We start from the raw sequence: 18,677 nt of genomic DNA on the forward strand, positions 1-18,677 counted from the left end.
ATTGAAAAGAAAAGCAGCAACAATTTCAAGATACTGCATACAAATAAGTCCACTGCAAATTTGAGTCATTAAAACACCAGTAATTAAACGGCCGATTTGCTATCACAAGGGAAATAAAACAACTGACTAATTCTCAGTGAGATGGGGTACTTTTTTTTTTTTTTGCTTTCATTTTTCTTTTGGTAGCTGAACCATTTTACTGCTGTTTTCTCCTAGGTTGCAGCAGACCCTTAAGTTTGGAACCTCATGGGCAGTGGATCGATGGGTTTGGAGAACAAGTTCATTGGTCTCCTGGCCAAACCCAACTTCAGGACCAAGGGTTGGGGAACAGCAGCAAGAACCACAAACAGCAAGAGTGGCTGGAGATCGATTTGGGAGAGGAAAAGAAAGTAACAGGTACTGACACAAGTGCAGTTAGTTTCACAAGGGCAAAATGCACAGTTACATTTCGGATTCACACAGATGCCTCAAAGTGCACCACATCTTAATCTGCATGTAGTCTCTGTGGGGGAACCTGGGTGTGGGCTGCAGATGTGAATGCACGGAGGAGAGGGCAGACCTTTTATGTGGCATACCTCCGTGTGAACGCACTCACCTGTGATCAGGTTTCTAAATGCAGATCAGAAAAGCCGGCCTGGGAAATGATTTGAGATTTCAAATGAGGGGGAAAAATAGAAATGGGAAGTTAAAATACGTGCTATATGTAACGTATTTTTAAAACTACCTATAATATTTTCTTACAAGGAATTAGGACCACAGAATCCACACAGCCAAATTTCAACTTTTATGTTAAGAGTTTTGTGATGAACTTTAAAAACAACAACTCCAAGTGGAGGACCTACAGAGGAATTGTCAATAATGAAAAGAAGGTAAGAGAAACTCTGGAAGAAATAACTGAGTGGGAGATCAAGCCTCCAAGTATTTTCATCAGTGAGTTTCCAGAAAACAGATTTTCAGTACCACCTTAGATAACTTGGGCTTTCTTTGCAAAGCCTTGCATCTTCGATATTGGGTGTCTAAAAAAATGCAACCGACATAGAATCCTGGCTGTGGTGTCCTGTAACTAGGTACAAATGGGTTGGTAAAGACCTAAAAACTAAGTAATAGAATCTTCAGGTGACAGTTACCTGTTTCCACAGGTGTTTCGGGGCAACTTTAATTTTCACGATCCAGTGACAAACAATTTCATCCCTCCCATTGTGGCCAGATACGTGCGGGTCGTCCCCCAGACGTGGCACCAGAGGATAGCCTTGAAAGTGGAGCTCATTGGTTGCCAGATTACACAAAGTAGGATTCAGGGAAAGTCAGTAAGTAATTCCCTTCTGGCCATGTCCTTTCATAAAGCATTGTTACCAACGTGGTTTTTCCAATGTCTCTTCCCTCCCAGGTAACGACTCACTGGTGTGGCGCCAATCCAGTTCAAATTCTGTTGGTTCAACGGGAAGAGAAGACGAGACGATCACAAAACTCATCCCCTTTGAAGAAATGCCCACAGGTAGAGCAGTTATTGCTTTATGATTTCCTCAAGAGTGTAACTGGTACTACAACCACTATTACAGTATCTTCAACAAAAGGTTTTTTTTGTCATGTGAATGGCTGGAAGCAGGTGGTTCAGAGGTATCTGTTCATGTGTAAATGGTGTATATCTGCAACTACTCATTGCAATATTGTAAGTTCAAAAGATAGTGTTTGCCCTTCAAACACTAAGTGAATATTTTATGGACAAATAATAGCACATCCATGCAGTGGAATACTCTTCAGCCATGAAAAAAGAATGTGTTAGTAGCCCTGGCTGGTGTGGCTCAGTGGATTGAGCACTGGCCTGAGAACCAAAGGGCCACCAATTCGATGCCCAGTCAGGGAACATGCCTGGGTTGCAGGCCAGTGGGGGATGCGTGAGAAGCAACCACACATTGATGTTTCTCTCCCTCTCTCTTTCTCTCTCTAAAAATAAGTAAATAAAATATTTTTAAAGAAACAAAAAAAGGAAAAAATGCTAGTAATTTACAAACCTCTTTGACATAAATTGACAACTTAAATAAATAAGCAAGGTATAGAACAGCCTATTAGCACTTCTAATATGTGTGTAAATATATATATTCACTCTAGTATTTCTGGAAAAATGTCAAAAAATATAATTTGGCTTTTTGTGGAGGAGAAACAGAGGTAGGAGACAGACATTATAGTCTATTCCTTTATATACTTTTTAAATTCTGAACACGTAAAGTGTATAATTTAGTTAAGTAATGAACATTACAAGTGCATCTATTTTTTCAGAATATAAAATAACTTGCTTATTGATTTTCTAAAATTTGGAAATATTAGAGAACTATAAATAATATAAATATAAATGCTCTATATCAGCATCAATAGATGAGTATCTTTTGACACAGTGATTCCATTCCTGGAAATATACTTTAAGAATCCCAAACACCAATCCAAAAGAACTCATGCACCCCTGTGTTCATAGCAGCACTATTTACAATAGCCAAGAGCTGGAAAGAGCCTAAGTGGCTATCAGTAGATGAGTGGATTAAAAAACACAATGGAATACTACACAGCGGAAAAAAGAAGGAATTCCTACCTTTTGTGAGAGCATGGTTGGAACTGGAGACTATTGTGCTAAGTGAAATAAGCCAGTCAGTAAAAGACAAATACCATATGATCTCACTTATAAGAGGTGTCTAAAGAATAAAATAAACTAATGAGCAAAATAGAACCAGAGGCATAGAAACATGGAACAGACAGACAACTGTATGGGGGGAAGGGGGAGGTGGGAACTATTTGAAAGAAGGTGAAGGGATTAATCAAGGAACACATGTGAAGGACCCATGGGTGTGGATAATGGGGTGGGGATTGACTGTGGAAGTGGGGGGCAGGCTATGTGGAGGGGGACAATGGGGGAAATAACTGGAATGTCTGTAACAGCATAAACAATAAAACATAAAAAATAATAACCAAATTGCACTATATCTAATCAATTATAGTTATATTTATAACTCGGAGACAAAATGATAGCATACCATATATTCCATTTTGTAGTTTGTATTGTTCACTTACCATTGTATTATGAGCACTTTTCAATGTTATTAAATGGTTGAAAAACACAATTATTAATACCTTTATAGTATTTTTATATGGACATATGATTATTTACTTAACTGTTTTCCTATTGTTAGATGTTTAAGTTGTTAAATTTTCCCAAATCTCCACTTTTATAAATAACACAAGGGATATTTATGTAAGTTTGGTTCCTTTCTAAGTTCCTTATCCTTCGTTTCATACCTTTCCACTCCTGGTCATCTCTCTCTATTTTCTTCCCGAGGATCACAGATAAAGGAGGCTAAAGAACAAGTATTTCTCCTTTAGGTTGTATCATACAAGCTTGGGGCCTGCTGGAGTGCCTGGTCAAGGGGCCTTTTTTCCAAGCAGAAAGAGCTCTGGAAGACACAGTCTGCTGATCAGCACAGCAGTGTGAAAATGCCACTTGAGGTCCTCAGGCTGTATTTCCTCTCAGCCCATGGCTCCGAAGCTCTGGCACTGAGAAGCTCCTGGTTTCCTGGCCTCTGTTATGGTCCAGGTCTGACCCCGGCCGCTGTCAGGGGCACTGGCTACTTGAGCCACGCCAGAGCTCCACAACGCTAAAACTATTTACCTGTCTGAGTAGCTCCTGGCTGGGTGGGACAGCTTTAACCCCCACCCCCCGCCCTCAGTTCTGACTTGGGAGTCTAATATGGTCCAGGCAACAAGCTCAGAGTAAACATTGATCCCTGAAGAACATTGAAAACTGCCTTTTCGAATGAAATCTTGCCACCTGTGACCACATGGATGGACCTAGAGGGTATTATGCTAAGAAAAATGTCAGACACTGAAAGACAAATACCATATGATCTCACTTATATATAGACTCTTAAAAATTAAATAAGCAAACAAACAAGACTGACAGAGACTTACAGACACAGAAAACATATTGATGGTTGCTAGATGAGAGGGGGTTTGGGGGAGTGGGTGAAAAGGGGAGAGGGATACAGGTGTACAAATTGCCAGGTATAAAAACTGTCAGGGGGATGTAAAGTACAGCATACAGAATAATAGTCAATAGTATTGCTATCACTGTGTATGATGATAACTTCATAAGTTATTTATATAAATGTCTGATCACTATGTTTAACACCTGAAACTAATATAACATTGTGTGTCAACTGTAATTGAAAAAAAAATTAATAATTTAAAAAATTAAATTAAGTAAAAGAACACTGCCTTTGGAAGCAGGAGGGGGAGGTGAGGATAAATTTTACTTTCCCAAACCTTAGCCAGAATTGTGAATTCTCTCTTTTTGCTCTCCAATGTCAGTAAGTGCCTCGCCTGTATTCATTTGCCCCATGTGTTAACCCTCGGAAGTCCTTTCAAGTCAGTGTTGAGCTTTAGATCGTGAAGCATGGCCGAGGGTCATTTCTGCTGAAATGTCGTGCTTCCACTCGTAGGGGTGAACATCGCCATGGTCGCAGCTCCGCTGGTGCTCCTCCTCGTCCTGCTGGTCGCCGGAATGGGGGTCTCTGCTGCCCTTAGAAAGTATGTGACGTTATATTGTTAGATTTCTTCTCTGATTATGTGAACATCACAAAACGAAAAAGTTTACTTTTCAAAGGTTCACGTAGAGAAGCAACATTACTTCTTCCAAGATAAAATGTCAACTTGTAGTTACAAGTTAGATAGAGGTAGAAAGTATCAAGTATTGTTTTATAAACAGTACTTATCAGTATTGAGAAACCCTTTCAGCAAAACTTTTTTTTTGTCTTGATAGGAGGAAGAAGAAAGGAAATCCTTATGCATCCTCTACAGCTCAGAAAACAGGTTGGTTGAAATCTCTGTTCACAGTTTTATTCCATCTTTGAGGAAGGGACAGGATCTGCTGATTAAAAGCACCATTAGGTTTGTGGCCCACACTTGTGTAGTTAAAAAGAATAAACTCTATGGCCTTTGTTATAACAGCAAGTTTATAAGGAAGGAAAATGTTGTATCCTATCTTTTTAATTCAGAGTCATTCAGGAGCAGTTTACTTTTACTTTCTTTTTAAAGATTTTATTTATTTATCTTCAGAGGGTAAGGGAAGGAGAGAAAGAAACATCAATGTATGGTTGCCTCTCGTGAGTCCCCTGCTGGGAACTGGCCTGCAACCCAGGCATGTGCCCTAACTGGGAATCGAACCGTGATCGTGTGGTTCACAGGCCCATGCTCAATCCACTGAGCTACACCAGCCAGGGCAGTTTACTTTTACTTTTGTTCAATGTCATCCCATCATTTACCAACATTCATTTTACTTTTTCTCTCTCTCTCTTTTTTTTACCACTGGAGTTTAGACCAACACATTCCCTATCATCAAGGAGAAGTTATAAAAGCCCCAACTATGAACTTAATGTTGTCCAGCATCTGCAGGCTTCCATTGTATTTTGCTGAAAAAGTGGGAGAAGGACTAGGCAGGAATCAAGTTCAGGTTTCAGAGAATCTGTTGGACACAGGTTGCCTGAGCAATGTATCAGCAGCAGTCCAGAGAGAGAGCAGTGAGGCAGGGCCGTTGAGAGTCTCAGACACAGCTTGAGACTTCTCCTCTGCAGCGTCTAAGCAGCCAGCTGTGTTAATTCCTCTGGGTCACAAATGCCATGGGAGATCACAGCCAGGTGGTCTAACACAGGGAGAGTCTGGGACCTGATGGGTGCCCAGGCACATTTTAAAGGCACAGTGGAAAGCATGGTTGGGATAGTGCTTGCTGTGGTTGCAGCCAATCTCAGGATGCTGTTTCTTCCACACACACCCGAAGCTCCGTGCCTGTGAATTTATCACAAGGTCAGCCGGCAGAAAGCAGCTTGACCTCAAACTCAGGAGGAACACATCACGGAGCAGTGGAGATGGTGTGTTTTACCTCTAAGATACTACCTTTTTCCTGTTATCTCTATTCCAGACTGGTGGAAGCAGATTAAATATCCCTTTGCCAGACATCAGTCAGCTGAGTTTACCATCAGCTATGATAATGAAAAGGAGATGACACAAAAGTTAGACCTCATCACAGGGGAAATGGCCGGTAAGTGTCAAGCCTCTGTGACAGCCGCTTGTGGGAGAGGGGGGACCAGGAGAGAAATAAGACTAAAATGCTGTTGTTCACATGGAGTCCTATAAGTCAGTAATGTGTGAGGTTTTCTGTCTGCATCCGGTACACAGTTACAAACTGACACTGAGCTATTTCTTGGAAGGCCCATTCAGCCGGGGCTCTTACACCCGCAGGGGCTGTGATGATGCCAAAGCAATGACCCTGAAGTACCACTAAAAGCGGGAAGCTCTTAGTTAATCTGTTTTTGCTACTAACATTTTCATTAAGGCCCTAGGAAATGGGGACTAGAAAGATGAAGTCAGTACAGCTGCTGCCCTTGAAGAAGAGGAGAGAGGAGATGAAAACTCCTGTCCAGTGTTAGAATGGCCTAGATGTCCCTGATAAGCCATTGTCAAGAGTCAAGCATCTTGCCCCATTGGTGTGGCTCAATTGGTTGAGCGTCCTCTCTCAAAACGAAAGGTCACCGGTGAGATTCCAGGTCAGGGCACGTGCCTAGGTTGTGGGTTCTGTCCCTGGTCAGGGCGCATGTGTACAAGAGGCAACACTGATCGATGTTTCCCTCCCTCTTTTTCTCCCTCCCTTCCCCTCTCTCTAAAATAAAATAAATAAAAATTTTAAAAAGAAAAAAGTCAAGCTTCTCACACTGTCTGTGGGAAAAGATGCATATTTTTGCTTTTGTTTTTTTAAGTTTCTAATCTATCTAGACTAATACTTTTGTAAAACACAATATAAATTAGTAGCAATGATGACCTTTTTATAAAAATATACAAAATACAAAGCTCTAATTTTTAAAATTAGACTGAAGAGACATAGAATTACTCTCTCAAATGGCTGTTTAGTTTCTAGACACTTGCTCTCAATTTGCGTACTCATCTCTTTGCAGATTTGTTATAAACAGTTTCAGACGTGTAGTCGTCTACAGATCAGACTCGGTGGTAGCGCTGCTCTAGTTTCTTGCTTCTCAGAGTGGGTTCTGAGGACCAGCAGCAGCAGCAGCATAGGGGAGCTTGCTAGAAATGCAGGCTCTCAGGCCCTGCCCGGCCTGCGGAGCCAGAGCGTCCCAGGCGCTGCGTGTACGTATCAAAGTCGGAGGAGGCCCCACAAAAAGGCTGCTTGAGCTGCCTCAGGGGCAAAGAGAGCATCTTTCCCCAAAGTCCTGCCTCTTGTTCCTTTCCCTTGAAAATTCAAGTTCGTTTTTGTTGTGGTTGAAGCAAGGAGAGGGCAGAACCCCTTGTCTGTCCTGTCCTCTCTTTCATTCTCCTTCAGCTTCCAGTGCAGTTCCTCCTCCTTCCTCACCTCGTGGCCCTGCTTTTGTCCCCACCCCTCCGCAGTCTCTCCCCAAAGCAGTCTCCCCCACTCCGGAGACCCCGGCACAGCCCGTGCACATTTGTCCCCTCAGCTGCTCACATTCAGCCTTCACACCTGGTCCCCAGTGAGTCGCTGATGCTCACCAGCTGGACATCTGCACCTGCCGGCGACACCAGCTCTCAGGGGGTCCCGAATCAACCCCATTGCTCCCAGCCCTCCCCACACGTGCTCCTCTAAGTGGCTTCCCAGCTGCGCATCCCGGTCTTCCGGGCTTCTCCTTGGAGGGCGGCAGGCCGCTCTTTCCTCATATCCCGCCTGCATCATTGGAACGCATCCCTCTAATTCCCATCTCCGAAAGTGCGGCCTTTCCAAGGCTGCTGCGGGTTCCTCGTTTGTGATGCCTGTGTTTCACTTCTCTTTGCTTTTTATTTTTCCTTTTTTTAATCTTTCCTTTTGCAGTCCACCTCCAGAGTTACCTCTAACTGTATCAGAGTTTCTTCAGAATTAAATCAAACTCCCTAGAGACACACTCATTGCTTCCTAGGCTCTGATGGTCCGCGGTGTATCCCTGGGACACGAGCTCGAAGTCTAGCCCCACTGGCTGCCAGCTGTGTGGCCTTGGAAAAGCTACTTAGTCTCTCTCTGCATCAGTTTTCCATTTGTAAACATGGAATAACAGTCCCTGCCTCATAGTACAGTACTCTCTCTCTCTTTTTTTGAGATTTAATTAATTGACATTTTAATATATTAGAATGGTGCCCAATGACTCAATAGATGTGAGGTTTATCATTATCACTAGTTCCCAACCTACTATTTTGATCTTTATATTTTACTAAACTACTCCATGGCCCACACAGTCCAGCCACATCAACAGGTTGTTTAATTAGCTCCCCCCTCCAAAAAAAATTGGCATTTCAACCAGTTTAAGAGCCCCATGAAGTATTTTTGCCTGTTCTCCTAGTTAGGGTTAAAGGTCTCTAGGACCTGCCTCTCCAGGACCCTGTGACCCTGGAGAACTCCTAACGCAGCAGTATGGCTGTGTGAGCCCCTGTGTGGGGCATCTATACCTTTAACTTCTTGGTCTTTTTCACCGCCTGGTGGACATTAGACACTCAGCAGAGAGCTGGTTGAACAGAGCACCCTCCTCCACAAACAACTGACTTGTTGGTTCGCCCGTGTATGGCACAAATGATGTGCCTTCTGCTCTTTTGATTTCAGATTACCACATGATTGGCACTGGGACAGTCACCAGGAAGGGCTCCACCTTCCGGCCCATGGACACCAGGGCCCACAAGGCTGGGGCGAGTGCTGAGGCCGGTGGCCACTACCACTGCCCGCTTCCCACAGGCAGCCACGAGTACGCACTGCCCTTGACCAACCCGGAGCCCGAGTACGCCACGCCCATCGTGGAGCGGCACCCGGCCCGGGCGCACGCCTTCCCTGAGCAGAGCGGCTACCATGTGCCAGCACACACGCACTCCCAGTCTTCTGGCAACTTCTCCCCAGCTGGGGCCGGAACCTGCACCACGAGCCAGGTCTATCGAAGGCCACCGAGCCCCATGCTCCCAGACTTAGGCTACGATCAGCCCAAAGCCAGCGGCTGCGGAACCTCTGAGTGTGCAAAGCCTGACTGTCAGCCTCAGATGAATGATGCTTACTCAGCCCCTAGAGACTGCCTCAAACCCCTCAACCACACAGCCGTGACTGCTCTTTTGTGAACACACTGTGAAAGAAACCTGCTGTGGTACTGAGCGCTGGGCTGTGTGAGGCACTGGAAGAAGATAGGTTCAAGTGTGCGTGTGTGTGTGTGTGTGGGGGCGCGCATGTGTGCACACGTGTGTGTGTGTGTGATTTAATAGGATCCTGCGGTGGAATCCTAGAGACCACCTCTCATACTGTTTACAAAGTCGTGCAGCCGGTTTTGTTCTGACCCCTGGGGCAAGAGTCTTTTGGTTCTGGCTGGGCTAGAAAAATGAAAACTTTTAGATGGCGTTTTCAGTTCTCTGCCTGTGATATTGAGCTGCTTGGGTGTAAAATGTGCAGTCTGTACAGACTTGTATTTAACAAGAATTAAAGTAACTTAAGTTTGCTCTATCAGAATTTACTTCTGCACAGAGGTTAGGTGGGAGAATACAGCGGTGGCAAGAACATATATAATAATATGTTCGCTTGTTAAGTATATTTTCTCTGATACTGTGTTAGCAGCAGGTCTGTTTAAACTTAATCTTGTTGTTATTGTGGCTCATTTCCTTTGCTTTGATAACTAGAACTAAAAGCATTGTTAACATTCTTCTCCTGGAAGGAATGAAATTACTTGAAGCATGAAAAGCACACCAGGGTGGTTGTTAGCGATTACAATTATAGATTAAAAAAACACACACACACACAGCCACCTCAGCGACAGCCTGTTCCTTAGACTCCCGCGCTGGTGGGGATGTGCAGCAGCTGGTCGGGGCATGCACCCAGCCAGCAGAAGGCCTCTGCCTGCCTGGGGGACCTGGATCCCTGAGGAATTGGCCTTCATCACACTTTGCTTCTTCCTCACATCAGACCTGTCAGATCTTGCATGGCTTTCACGTGCAAATCCGCCCTTTCAAACTGTCTGCAAAACCAAATGCTGAGACAGTAGCCAAAACTGCTCTCCCAGCAAATTGAATGAAGGTGGCACAGAAATGACAGTCTGAATCACTGTGTCAGAGACTTTTGTACCTCAGATTAAACAGATTGCTGAGACCAGACGCCTACACTTTTCATGACTTTCTTCAGAAATAGCACATTGTACTCTGAGACACAAAAAAACTCATTTGAGGTGTCTTCTTACAAAAGTGATTGAGGCCAAATCTAAGTAGAGCTTTTTCTACTGAGATATCTGGGAACTGAACCAGTTTTGTAGGAACACTTTCCTTCTTGAGTATGTGTCTGCAGTTGCAGATCAGCCTAGACCTCAGCTGTACCTCATGTTCAGTGGTTTTTATCTGAGTTTGCATTGTGAGTTCACTGTGGGGACTTAACCTCTTTTGCCAAAGAGGGAAATAGGTGTTTGATCATTTGTTTGTTTGTTTGTTTTAGTAGAAAGATGGACCAAAAATATCCTTTCTCTAAACAATGTATTATATCATCTTATTTGTATGATTATAACTTTCTGTGAAAACTATAAATGTTAAAATACTGAGGGTGCTGAAATGTCACAGACTATCAATGCGTTATTGTGGAGGCTAAACTGTGTACTTTGTGGTGTTTACATGGTTTTGTATGCATACTAATGTAATAAACTGGCAAATCAAATGCCTCTGCCTCTCCTCCATGTCTGCTTGGGGCTCAGGCTCCGAAAACAGACACCTAGTATAGAAGAAGAAGCGTGGACTTGGTTCCAGACCCTGATCTGCCACACAAGAACTGGAGACTGGTCCAGTTATTGTGGGAATAAATGAAGACGAACGGTATGAGAGCAAGCAGAGGCTGTTCAAGAGCTTGCTCTAGCAGTGGAATTCGCCACCCTCACTTGTATTCTGGCAGAGGCAGAGACCCCAAAGCAGCAGGGGAGTGGGAAAGCTTTATGGCGGGGAAAGGGGAGGCTTTCGGCCTGGGGAAGCTGTAGGCAGGATTAACGCAAAGCAGGGCCTCCTGTTAATTGGCGGTCAGGGGATAGACACACTTGGTGTTCTCTGGTTGCTCATAAGTTGGAAGTGGGGCAAAAATTAAGGAAGCTGACAGTTATTAATCAAATCCTAGAGTTCGGGGGTTGATTATCACAGGTGTTATTGCGTGGCTTCCTTACTGGATTGTTACTGGAAGTGGAGGTCGGACTTCCGACAGGTCTGATCTATCGCAGGCTTACCTTCTGGGCTGGTTACTGTGGATAATGGCTTTGTTTCTTGTGTTTATTCCTATAGGTTGTGAATCAACATTCTATTTTTATAAATGGTATAACCATTATCCATTTGTATGTTCAGTCTGTCATTTTATAACCCTGAGCCTTAAATCGCTTATTTGTAAAAATCACGTTAATGCACCTTCCTGCAAGGCTTACAGATAAGAATGCATTGGGACAACACTTATTAAAGTGTTTGTTCCACAACAGGCCACTCTTTTCAGTGGGCTGTGTGTAGTACTTCAACACTAAAACAGTAAGTAGTTCATCAGAACAGACTTTTGTACATGGGAGCTCTTTCCACCCACCCATTTCTCCCCTTGCTCGGGATGTAATTGCAACGGTAAGGGGAGAACAGTACTTTGTTTGGGAGCAGTCCTTCCTCTGGTGGCCGCACTGTGCAGACCAGGGTGCGAGAGCGGAAAGCTCTGATAAACCCTGCACAGCCCAGCCGAAAACGGGAGGAAAAGAGCAGGAAGATACCACGTCTTTCTTTTTCAGTGTTTTGCAACATTGGCACATATGATAAAGAGAGAATGAGATAATCCCAATTTTCCTTTTTTTTTTCTACGTTATCAAATCCTATTGGGAAGCAAAGACTGATCGCTTTCTGTCACGTCTGACAGTTGTGGTAGAAACACATCTGCTCTGACACCCACCCTGATCGCAGAGGAGGCTGAAACTTTAGCCTGGGGTTTACTACTATTATTTAAACTTTCCTTAGCGTTTATAATTAGCCTAGAAAAGATCTAGAAAGGATGTGAGATGTTGTTCTGTGCTTATGACACTTGCTTTGGATTCTTAGAAAGTGAAGTCACACGTATATTCCAGGCACAACTATAGGCACTATGAATAGCTTTTCATAAATGCCTCAGTTCAGCAGTCCAGGTTGGCCTCAGTATTCTCAAAATGCTTCTCTGGCATTCACTCAGGCACTCACAGTTACTCAAGCTCTGGGAGCAACATTCTCCATGTACTAACTGAAGATGATAAGCCAGGACCCAGGAGCAGTGGGTTCCTGTAATAGGAAGCTAGCATTGATGGTGACCCTGCCCCAAACACAGCCCATCCAGTCAACCCCTCACCCCCAACCCCCACCATTGCGTTCGCTCCCCCTTCAGGTCTCATCTCCCACCGTGGGTCTCTTGCCCAGCCTCTCCCTGCTCTGGGAAAAAATTCTTCTACAGGTTTTAAAGGTTTTGCTCCACATAGGGTATTCTGCAATTTTACTACTATGTGTTCGGCTATGAATTCATTTATATTCATAGAACTTTAGACTGTGTTTCTTGAGTTTTAGCATTCATCATGATCAACTCTGAAAAATTCGCAGTTCCCCTTTTTTATTCCAACACTAATTCCCTCATTCCGTTTTCTTTATTCGCTACCCCTGAAAATCCTATAGGATGCTCACTGGATCTTCTCATTCTATCCCTCCGTGTCTCTTATTTTCCATCTTCTTATCTGTCTGTGCTGTATTCTGCACAAATTCCTGAAAGACTATATGTCATAATGGTTGAGTGCACAGACATCTGCTTTCCTGGGCAACAAAAGCACAACATCTCAGCACCTGCCTCCTTGCTTGTAACACGGGGAAATGATACCGTCCACCTGCCCCGTGGCACCTGCTGTGAAGCTTAAATGAAGCTTCAGAGCGGTGTCTGGCCCACATGGCGCACTGTATACCTAAGGTTGCACATTATGCTCCACTTTATTAGCTCCCCTTCTTCTATCTAATCTACTGTTTAATTTGGCCACTGAGGTTTTAATTTCAATTTTTCTAAGAAAAATTTCTGGAAGTTCTGCTGATTCTTTTTCAAATCTGTCCTTTTGTATACTACCTTGGTGTTTCCTTTGCCAGATTGGGGAAGTTCTCCTACATTATGTTTTTAAATAAGTTTTCCATTTCTCGCTCTTCCTCTTGTCTTTCTGGCACCCCTATGATTTGGATGTTGGAATGTTTAAAGATGCCCTGGAAGCTCCTAAGCCTCTCCTCATTTTTTTGAATTATTTTTTCTTCATTCTGTTCTGGTTGAATGTTTATTTCTTCCTTCTGCTCCAAATCATTGATTCGAGTCCTGGTTTCCTTCTCATCACTGTTGGTTCCCTGTACATTTTCCTTTATTTCACTTGGCATAGCCTTCATTTTTCTTGATTATGGGGAGCCATAATCAACCAAGCCTGTGATCATCCTGATAACCAGTGTTTTGAGCTGTGCATCTGATAAGTTGACTATCTTCGTTGCTTAGTTGTATTTTTTTCTGGAGCTTTGATCTGTTCTTTCATCTGGGCCATTTTTTTTGTCTCAGTGCACCCGTTAGGTAGTGAGGGGCAGAGCCTCAGGTGTCCACCAGGGGCGGGTAACACATCGCTGCGTCCTGGCGCTGTACGGTGGGGAGGGGTCCGAGAGGGAACAGTGCTGCTTGCTCCACTCCCCGCCCGCCCTCAGTCACTTCCCCAGATACCCACAATCAAATCAGGCCCTTCTGCTGCTGATCCCCAGGTGGGTGGACTTGTGTACATGCTAGGACCCTTTGGGTCTTTCCAACGAACTCTCCTGTGAGGCTGGGAGTTTCTCCTGCTACCTCAACCCCCACAGGTGTTTTCAATCAGAGATTTTTGAGGTTTTATTTCCCTGCACTAGAACCCTGGGCTACCCAGTTGTTACTCCCAGTTTTTCTGCACTAGAATGTGGGACCACTCAGTCTTCCAGACACGACCTTGCTTCAAGATTTTTCCTACATGCTGCCCATCTCCGCCCCTCCTACTGGTCTGTATGAATGTTTCTTCTCTAACTCCTTGGTTGTTAGACTTCCATAAAGTTCTATTTTCTGCTAGTTCTGGTTGGTTTTTGTTTTTAAATTTGTTGCTGTCCGTGTTTTGATTGTGTGAGGAGGTGCAGTGTGTTTACCTACACCTCCATATTGGCCAGAAGTCACCAAATCTTTTTTTGAATGCATGCCAATGACAGGTGTGACAACACAATCTAACCAAATTATTTCCAATGCAGTTAAAGACAATTAAGCACTACTGGAACCATCATATGGAAAAAATTAAATGAACTTTTTGGCCAACCCAATATACAGGGTCCAACAGAAGTAATGCCTGCTTGACTATAGTTAGTTGAGTAATAATATGGATGTTATAATGTATAAGTTTAATTTGAACACTTCCCCTAAAATGTCATATGGTGTGCTTGAGTGTGATATTGTTATGTTACAGAGTTACCTGCTTATGATTTTGTAGTAAAAGATTTTGTAACGAAAAGGGGCGTTATTTATGCTGGACCCTGTATGTACCTCATTGGGTTGTGGTGAAGATTACAAGGGTTAGTACATGTAAAACCCTTAGAACCATGCCTGGTGAGCACCGGCTATTTTATACATTATTTAAAAATACAAATTTTAATGTAATTAAAAATATTTAAATTAAAAAAATTTTTCTTACTTTTTGATTTGTATATGTCGCTCCTTTACTAAATTAGCTTATCGTTTCCCGTGGTTTTTACTTGATTCTCTGAGATTTGGGAGGATGTGATCAGAATGTCCACGAATAGTGTTTGGCACAGTCTCCTTCACAGGGCACGTTGGCGATACTCCAGTGCCATAATGAAATGCACCCAGTGTGTCTCCACTACGGATGATGCTGCCTTTGGGACAAAGATTCTAGGAGAGTATATGTTTTCATGTTAAGAAAGCACCATTTAGTCTTATTTTTCCTCACCAGGAGCTGGTGTGGAATTTTGACCGGTGCCTTTTTAGTTTCTGTGGAGTCAGAAGAAAATCAGCCCCTAGGACCCCTATCTAGACCCAGCCATAGGATTAACTACATTATTAGATGTCCCAGTACTAAACATCTGGTTATGATGTACGAGTCCATTAAATTGCTGCTGAGTTCTCAGTGGTAACATTTGATTTAGGATTATTACATTAATATTCATTTGCGAGATAGGCCTTTCATTTTCTTTCTATGTATCAATCTTTGTCAGGTTTTATTAGCTTGACAAAAAAATGAAGAAGTTTTCTTCTTCCTTTAGGTTTTTTTTGTGCTAGGCATGGAATTGTCAGCTTTTTCAAGATTTGGTGGCACTGGCCTATGCAATCGTATATTGTGGTGATTTGTGTGAGGGGGTAGCACTGTGACAATATTTTCTACGGAAACCTGTTTAAAGTTTTAAATTTCAGTTGTGACAAATTACATTTTCTTAGAAAAGTTTTACATTTATTTATGTAGAATCGAACAAAATAGCCTATTAACCTTTTAGTTTCTTCGGCTTTTACGGTTAGTTCTCCCTCATTTCTTATTTTTTACATGCCTTTACTCTGTTTTTCATAGTTTAGCCAGTAGTTTACCTATTTTTGTCTTTTACCTCTGAAAAATCAGCTTTTAACTTTTTTTTAGTTCTATTTTCCGGCTTTGAGAAGCTGACAGCCCATTTGTTGCAACCCTGGGGAGAAGTAAAACTGCCCTGAACCATGGCAAGGATAAGCCTAGAAGGCACCTGGTGCGAATGGCGCCTTCCTCTGATGTCACAAATACCCCTGTGGCAGTTTTGCTTCCTGAAGATTACCGGGACCATATGTACACTCTAAGGGGCTCTGTGTGTGTGTGTGTGTGTGTGTGTGTGTGGGCGGGGGACTGGAATGCTATAGTTTCCAGGACCAGACTCTGCCGTGTAACTTCAGCTCTGGCATTCTAACATTCTCTCAAGCACAGAAAAATTATTGATACTGATGTTGAAATCCAGCTCAACCATCATTTGTAAAAACGAAAACTGAATCAATCCTAGGTTCCATCAAACTTTGTGTCATTTAAGAAAGAGTACAATATTATTGAGGAGAAAGACTGGAAAGCTGACAATCTCATTTGTATTTCCTTTTCCCTCTTTGAAAGTAGCCTATTAAAGTAGAATCAAGGGCGGAATTTCAGTCCTGGCTCTGACACTTACTACCTGGACAAGTAATATAACTTTTCTAGTCCTCAGTTTATTCATCCTAATAACAAGTATTTTCTTTGATAATCTTCGAAAAGCCTTCCATCCAGCTCTAACAAGTGAAATTATCACATTTGGAATCTACTGCCCCCTGCTGTTACTTTACAGGATTGCAAATGTTACCTTTCTTAAGCCATAGAATCCAAGTTTTAGTCTGTTTTACATTTTGTGTATCTAATTTTTCTTTATTCTTCATTTATCTATCTTCCTATTTACAAGCCACATGTCTTTTACAACCAAATATCCTCTTAACTTGAGCTTTAAAACAATCTTGTTACTTTTGCTATTCAAATCTCCCAATTTCTTTGAAAGTTTTGTAATCTCCTACTATTGTGATGGAATTTTGTTGTTTTAGTTCTATTAATTTTTGCTTTATGTATTTTGAGACATTTAAATTGGTATATACAATATTAGAATTATTTTAACTTTGTAGCAGTTGATTCTTTAAGAATTTAAGTAGCTTTCTCTATCCCTAATACTTCTTTTCTTCAAGTCCATTTTTCTTTTATCTATTTCCTTTGTATCTCAGCTAGCCTTTGGAGAACATATGCCATGTGTACATTCTTAACTCTTTCATTTTTAAATTCTGTGTCTTTTATTGTTTTAGTTGTATTCCTTATAAACAACTTGGTACTGGGTCATTATTTTCCTATTTCACTTCTTTCAGCTGGAGAACCCTCCATCCAGCACTCTCAAACCCAATCCCAGTAATGCTCACTTGGCTCCTGCCAGGACATGGTAGCGAATTCACACATTTTTGGTGTCTAGTCTTCTTTCTTACCACACCCAGCCCATCTGCAGCCAGACTTTGTTAGAATTAAACCATTTATAAACCTTGCAGCCAAGAGTAAGTAGACAAGGCAGTTATTGTCTGAGCGGGCATGGGGACTGGGGTGCAGCCCTGCAGCCCCTTCTAGCAGAGCAGAGGTGACTCTGTAGGGAAGGGGTGGGTACTTCTGCGAGACCAAAGGCAGTAGGGCCTGCAGCGTCAGCACCCTCAGGGGTGTCCACCCACATGTCCCATGGCATGTTTCAAGGCTCTAGGTTTTCTCCAGCAAGGCCTTGACTTTCACAAAATAGAACTTGGCTGAACATTCAAGTCTCTGAAGCTCTGTAACAATCAGGTGGGCAGCCTGAGTCTCAGCTTTTTCAACCCAGGGCTCCTCATAAGCTCCCCTGAGGTCCTTTGGCTCTCATGCTTCTGCACTAACAGCTTCATAACAGGCCCCGGTCTCTCATCATTCTTCTGTAGGTTAAGAAAACCCAGCAGTAACCAACCAACTCAGATCTCCGTGTAGGCACTGCTCTCGTCTTACTTTTCAAATGCCTGTGTCACTGAACTTCTGGAGAACCCCTCTCCATGGGGACATTTACCCAAGTTAACACGTGTCTGGTGTAAAACAAGACCATCTTCAGGGTGAGTGATTTGCTAGAAAAACCCACAGGACTAAGCAAAAAGTATACTCATAACTATAATTTATTACAGAGAGAATATCAAACACAATCAGCCAAGGAAAAATGCACATGAACAAATGAATCAGAGGAAACCAGGCCCAGTCTCCAGAGTCTTGTCCCAATGGAGTTTTACAGGATGAGCTTAATTCCTCCAGGGAAGCTTGCCTGAGCCTGGGTGTAGGCTGCCAGCGTCTTTATCCGGCTCAGTCACATGGGTGTGCTATGCCTAGCACAGACCGAAATTTCAGATTCCCGGGAGGAAAATAGGTGTTCGACATAAACCCTATTATTTGTGCAAACATTTCAGGCACAGGAAGCCACTCCCACAGCCAAGGAGTTAAAGAAACATTCATTCAAACTGGTAGGAGAAGTGGAGAGAGGACACGGGGCAAAGCAGTGGGTGGTGGAGTGGGTGGTCTCACATTTGCGTGCAGATAAATTGGGAGGAACCACTGGGGAGTGAGACAGGCCAAACAGCCCAGGGTTCCAGCCAGGAAAAGAAGGCCTCAAAAACCCCTGGCTGTAAAAATCTGTGGGGGTTGCAGCAGTGGGAGAAAATCCCAGCCTCACAGCAGAGTTTGTTGGAGAGACCCAAACCTACCCATCCACGAATCAGCACCAGAGGGGCCCAATTTGCTGGTGCATAGCCAGGGAAGTGGCTGAAAGCTGGCCAAGAGCTGAGCAAGCAGCATTGTTCCCTCCCGGACCCTCCCCTACATACAGCCACAACTCAGCAACCTGGGTTGTCTGTCCTGGTGAATTCCTAAGGCTCTAACCCTTACAATGTAATAGGTGCACTGAGAAAAGAAACATGGTCCAAATGAAAAAAACAGATCAAAACTCCAAAAATATAACTGATGAGGAGAGAGCCAACCTATCCTATGCAGAATTCAAAACACTGGTAATCTGGATGCTCACAGATTTGGTTGAATATGGTCAAAAAATAG

At 43.1% G+C, this 18,677-nt stretch overlaps 1 protein-coding gene across 2 annotated transcripts in view; it reads left to right on the forward strand.

The window, feature by feature from the left end:
• DCBLD1 (discoidin, CUB and LCCL domain containing 1) overlaps positions 1-10,701 on the forward strand; it is a 64,461-nt gene extending 53,760 nt beyond the window's left edge. For both annotated transcript variants that reach the window (XM_037065114.1, XM_037065113.1), the window contains 8 exons: positions 217-396; positions 745-869; positions 1,140-1,287; positions 1,388-1,495; positions 4,485-4,572; positions 4,805-4,854; positions 5,960-6,079; positions 8,633-10,701. In XM_037065114.1, the coding sequence (XP_036921009.1) occupies positions 217-396; positions 745-869; positions 1,140-1,287; positions 1,388-1,495; positions 4,485-4,572; positions 4,805-4,854; positions 5,960-6,079; positions 8,633-9,132 (1,319 nt within the window). In that variant the 3' untranslated portion in view covers positions 9,133-10,701. The remainder of the gene's footprint in view (positions 1-216; positions 397-744; positions 870-1,139; positions 1,288-1,387; positions 1,496-4,484; positions 4,573-4,804; positions 4,855-5,959; positions 6,080-8,632) is intronic.
• The last annotated feature ends 7,976 nt before the right edge of the window (positions 10,702-18,677 follow it).

The sequence above is a fragment of the Sturnira hondurensis genome, unplaced genomic scaffold (genome assembly GCF_014824575.4).
Source record: "Sturnira hondurensis isolate 20B ecotype Veracruz unplaced genomic scaffold, ASM1482457v3 Scaffold0015596, whole genome shotgun sequence".
Lineage (NCBI taxonomy): Eukaryota > Metazoa > Chordata > Mammalia > Chiroptera > Phyllostomidae > Sturnira > Sturnira hondurensis.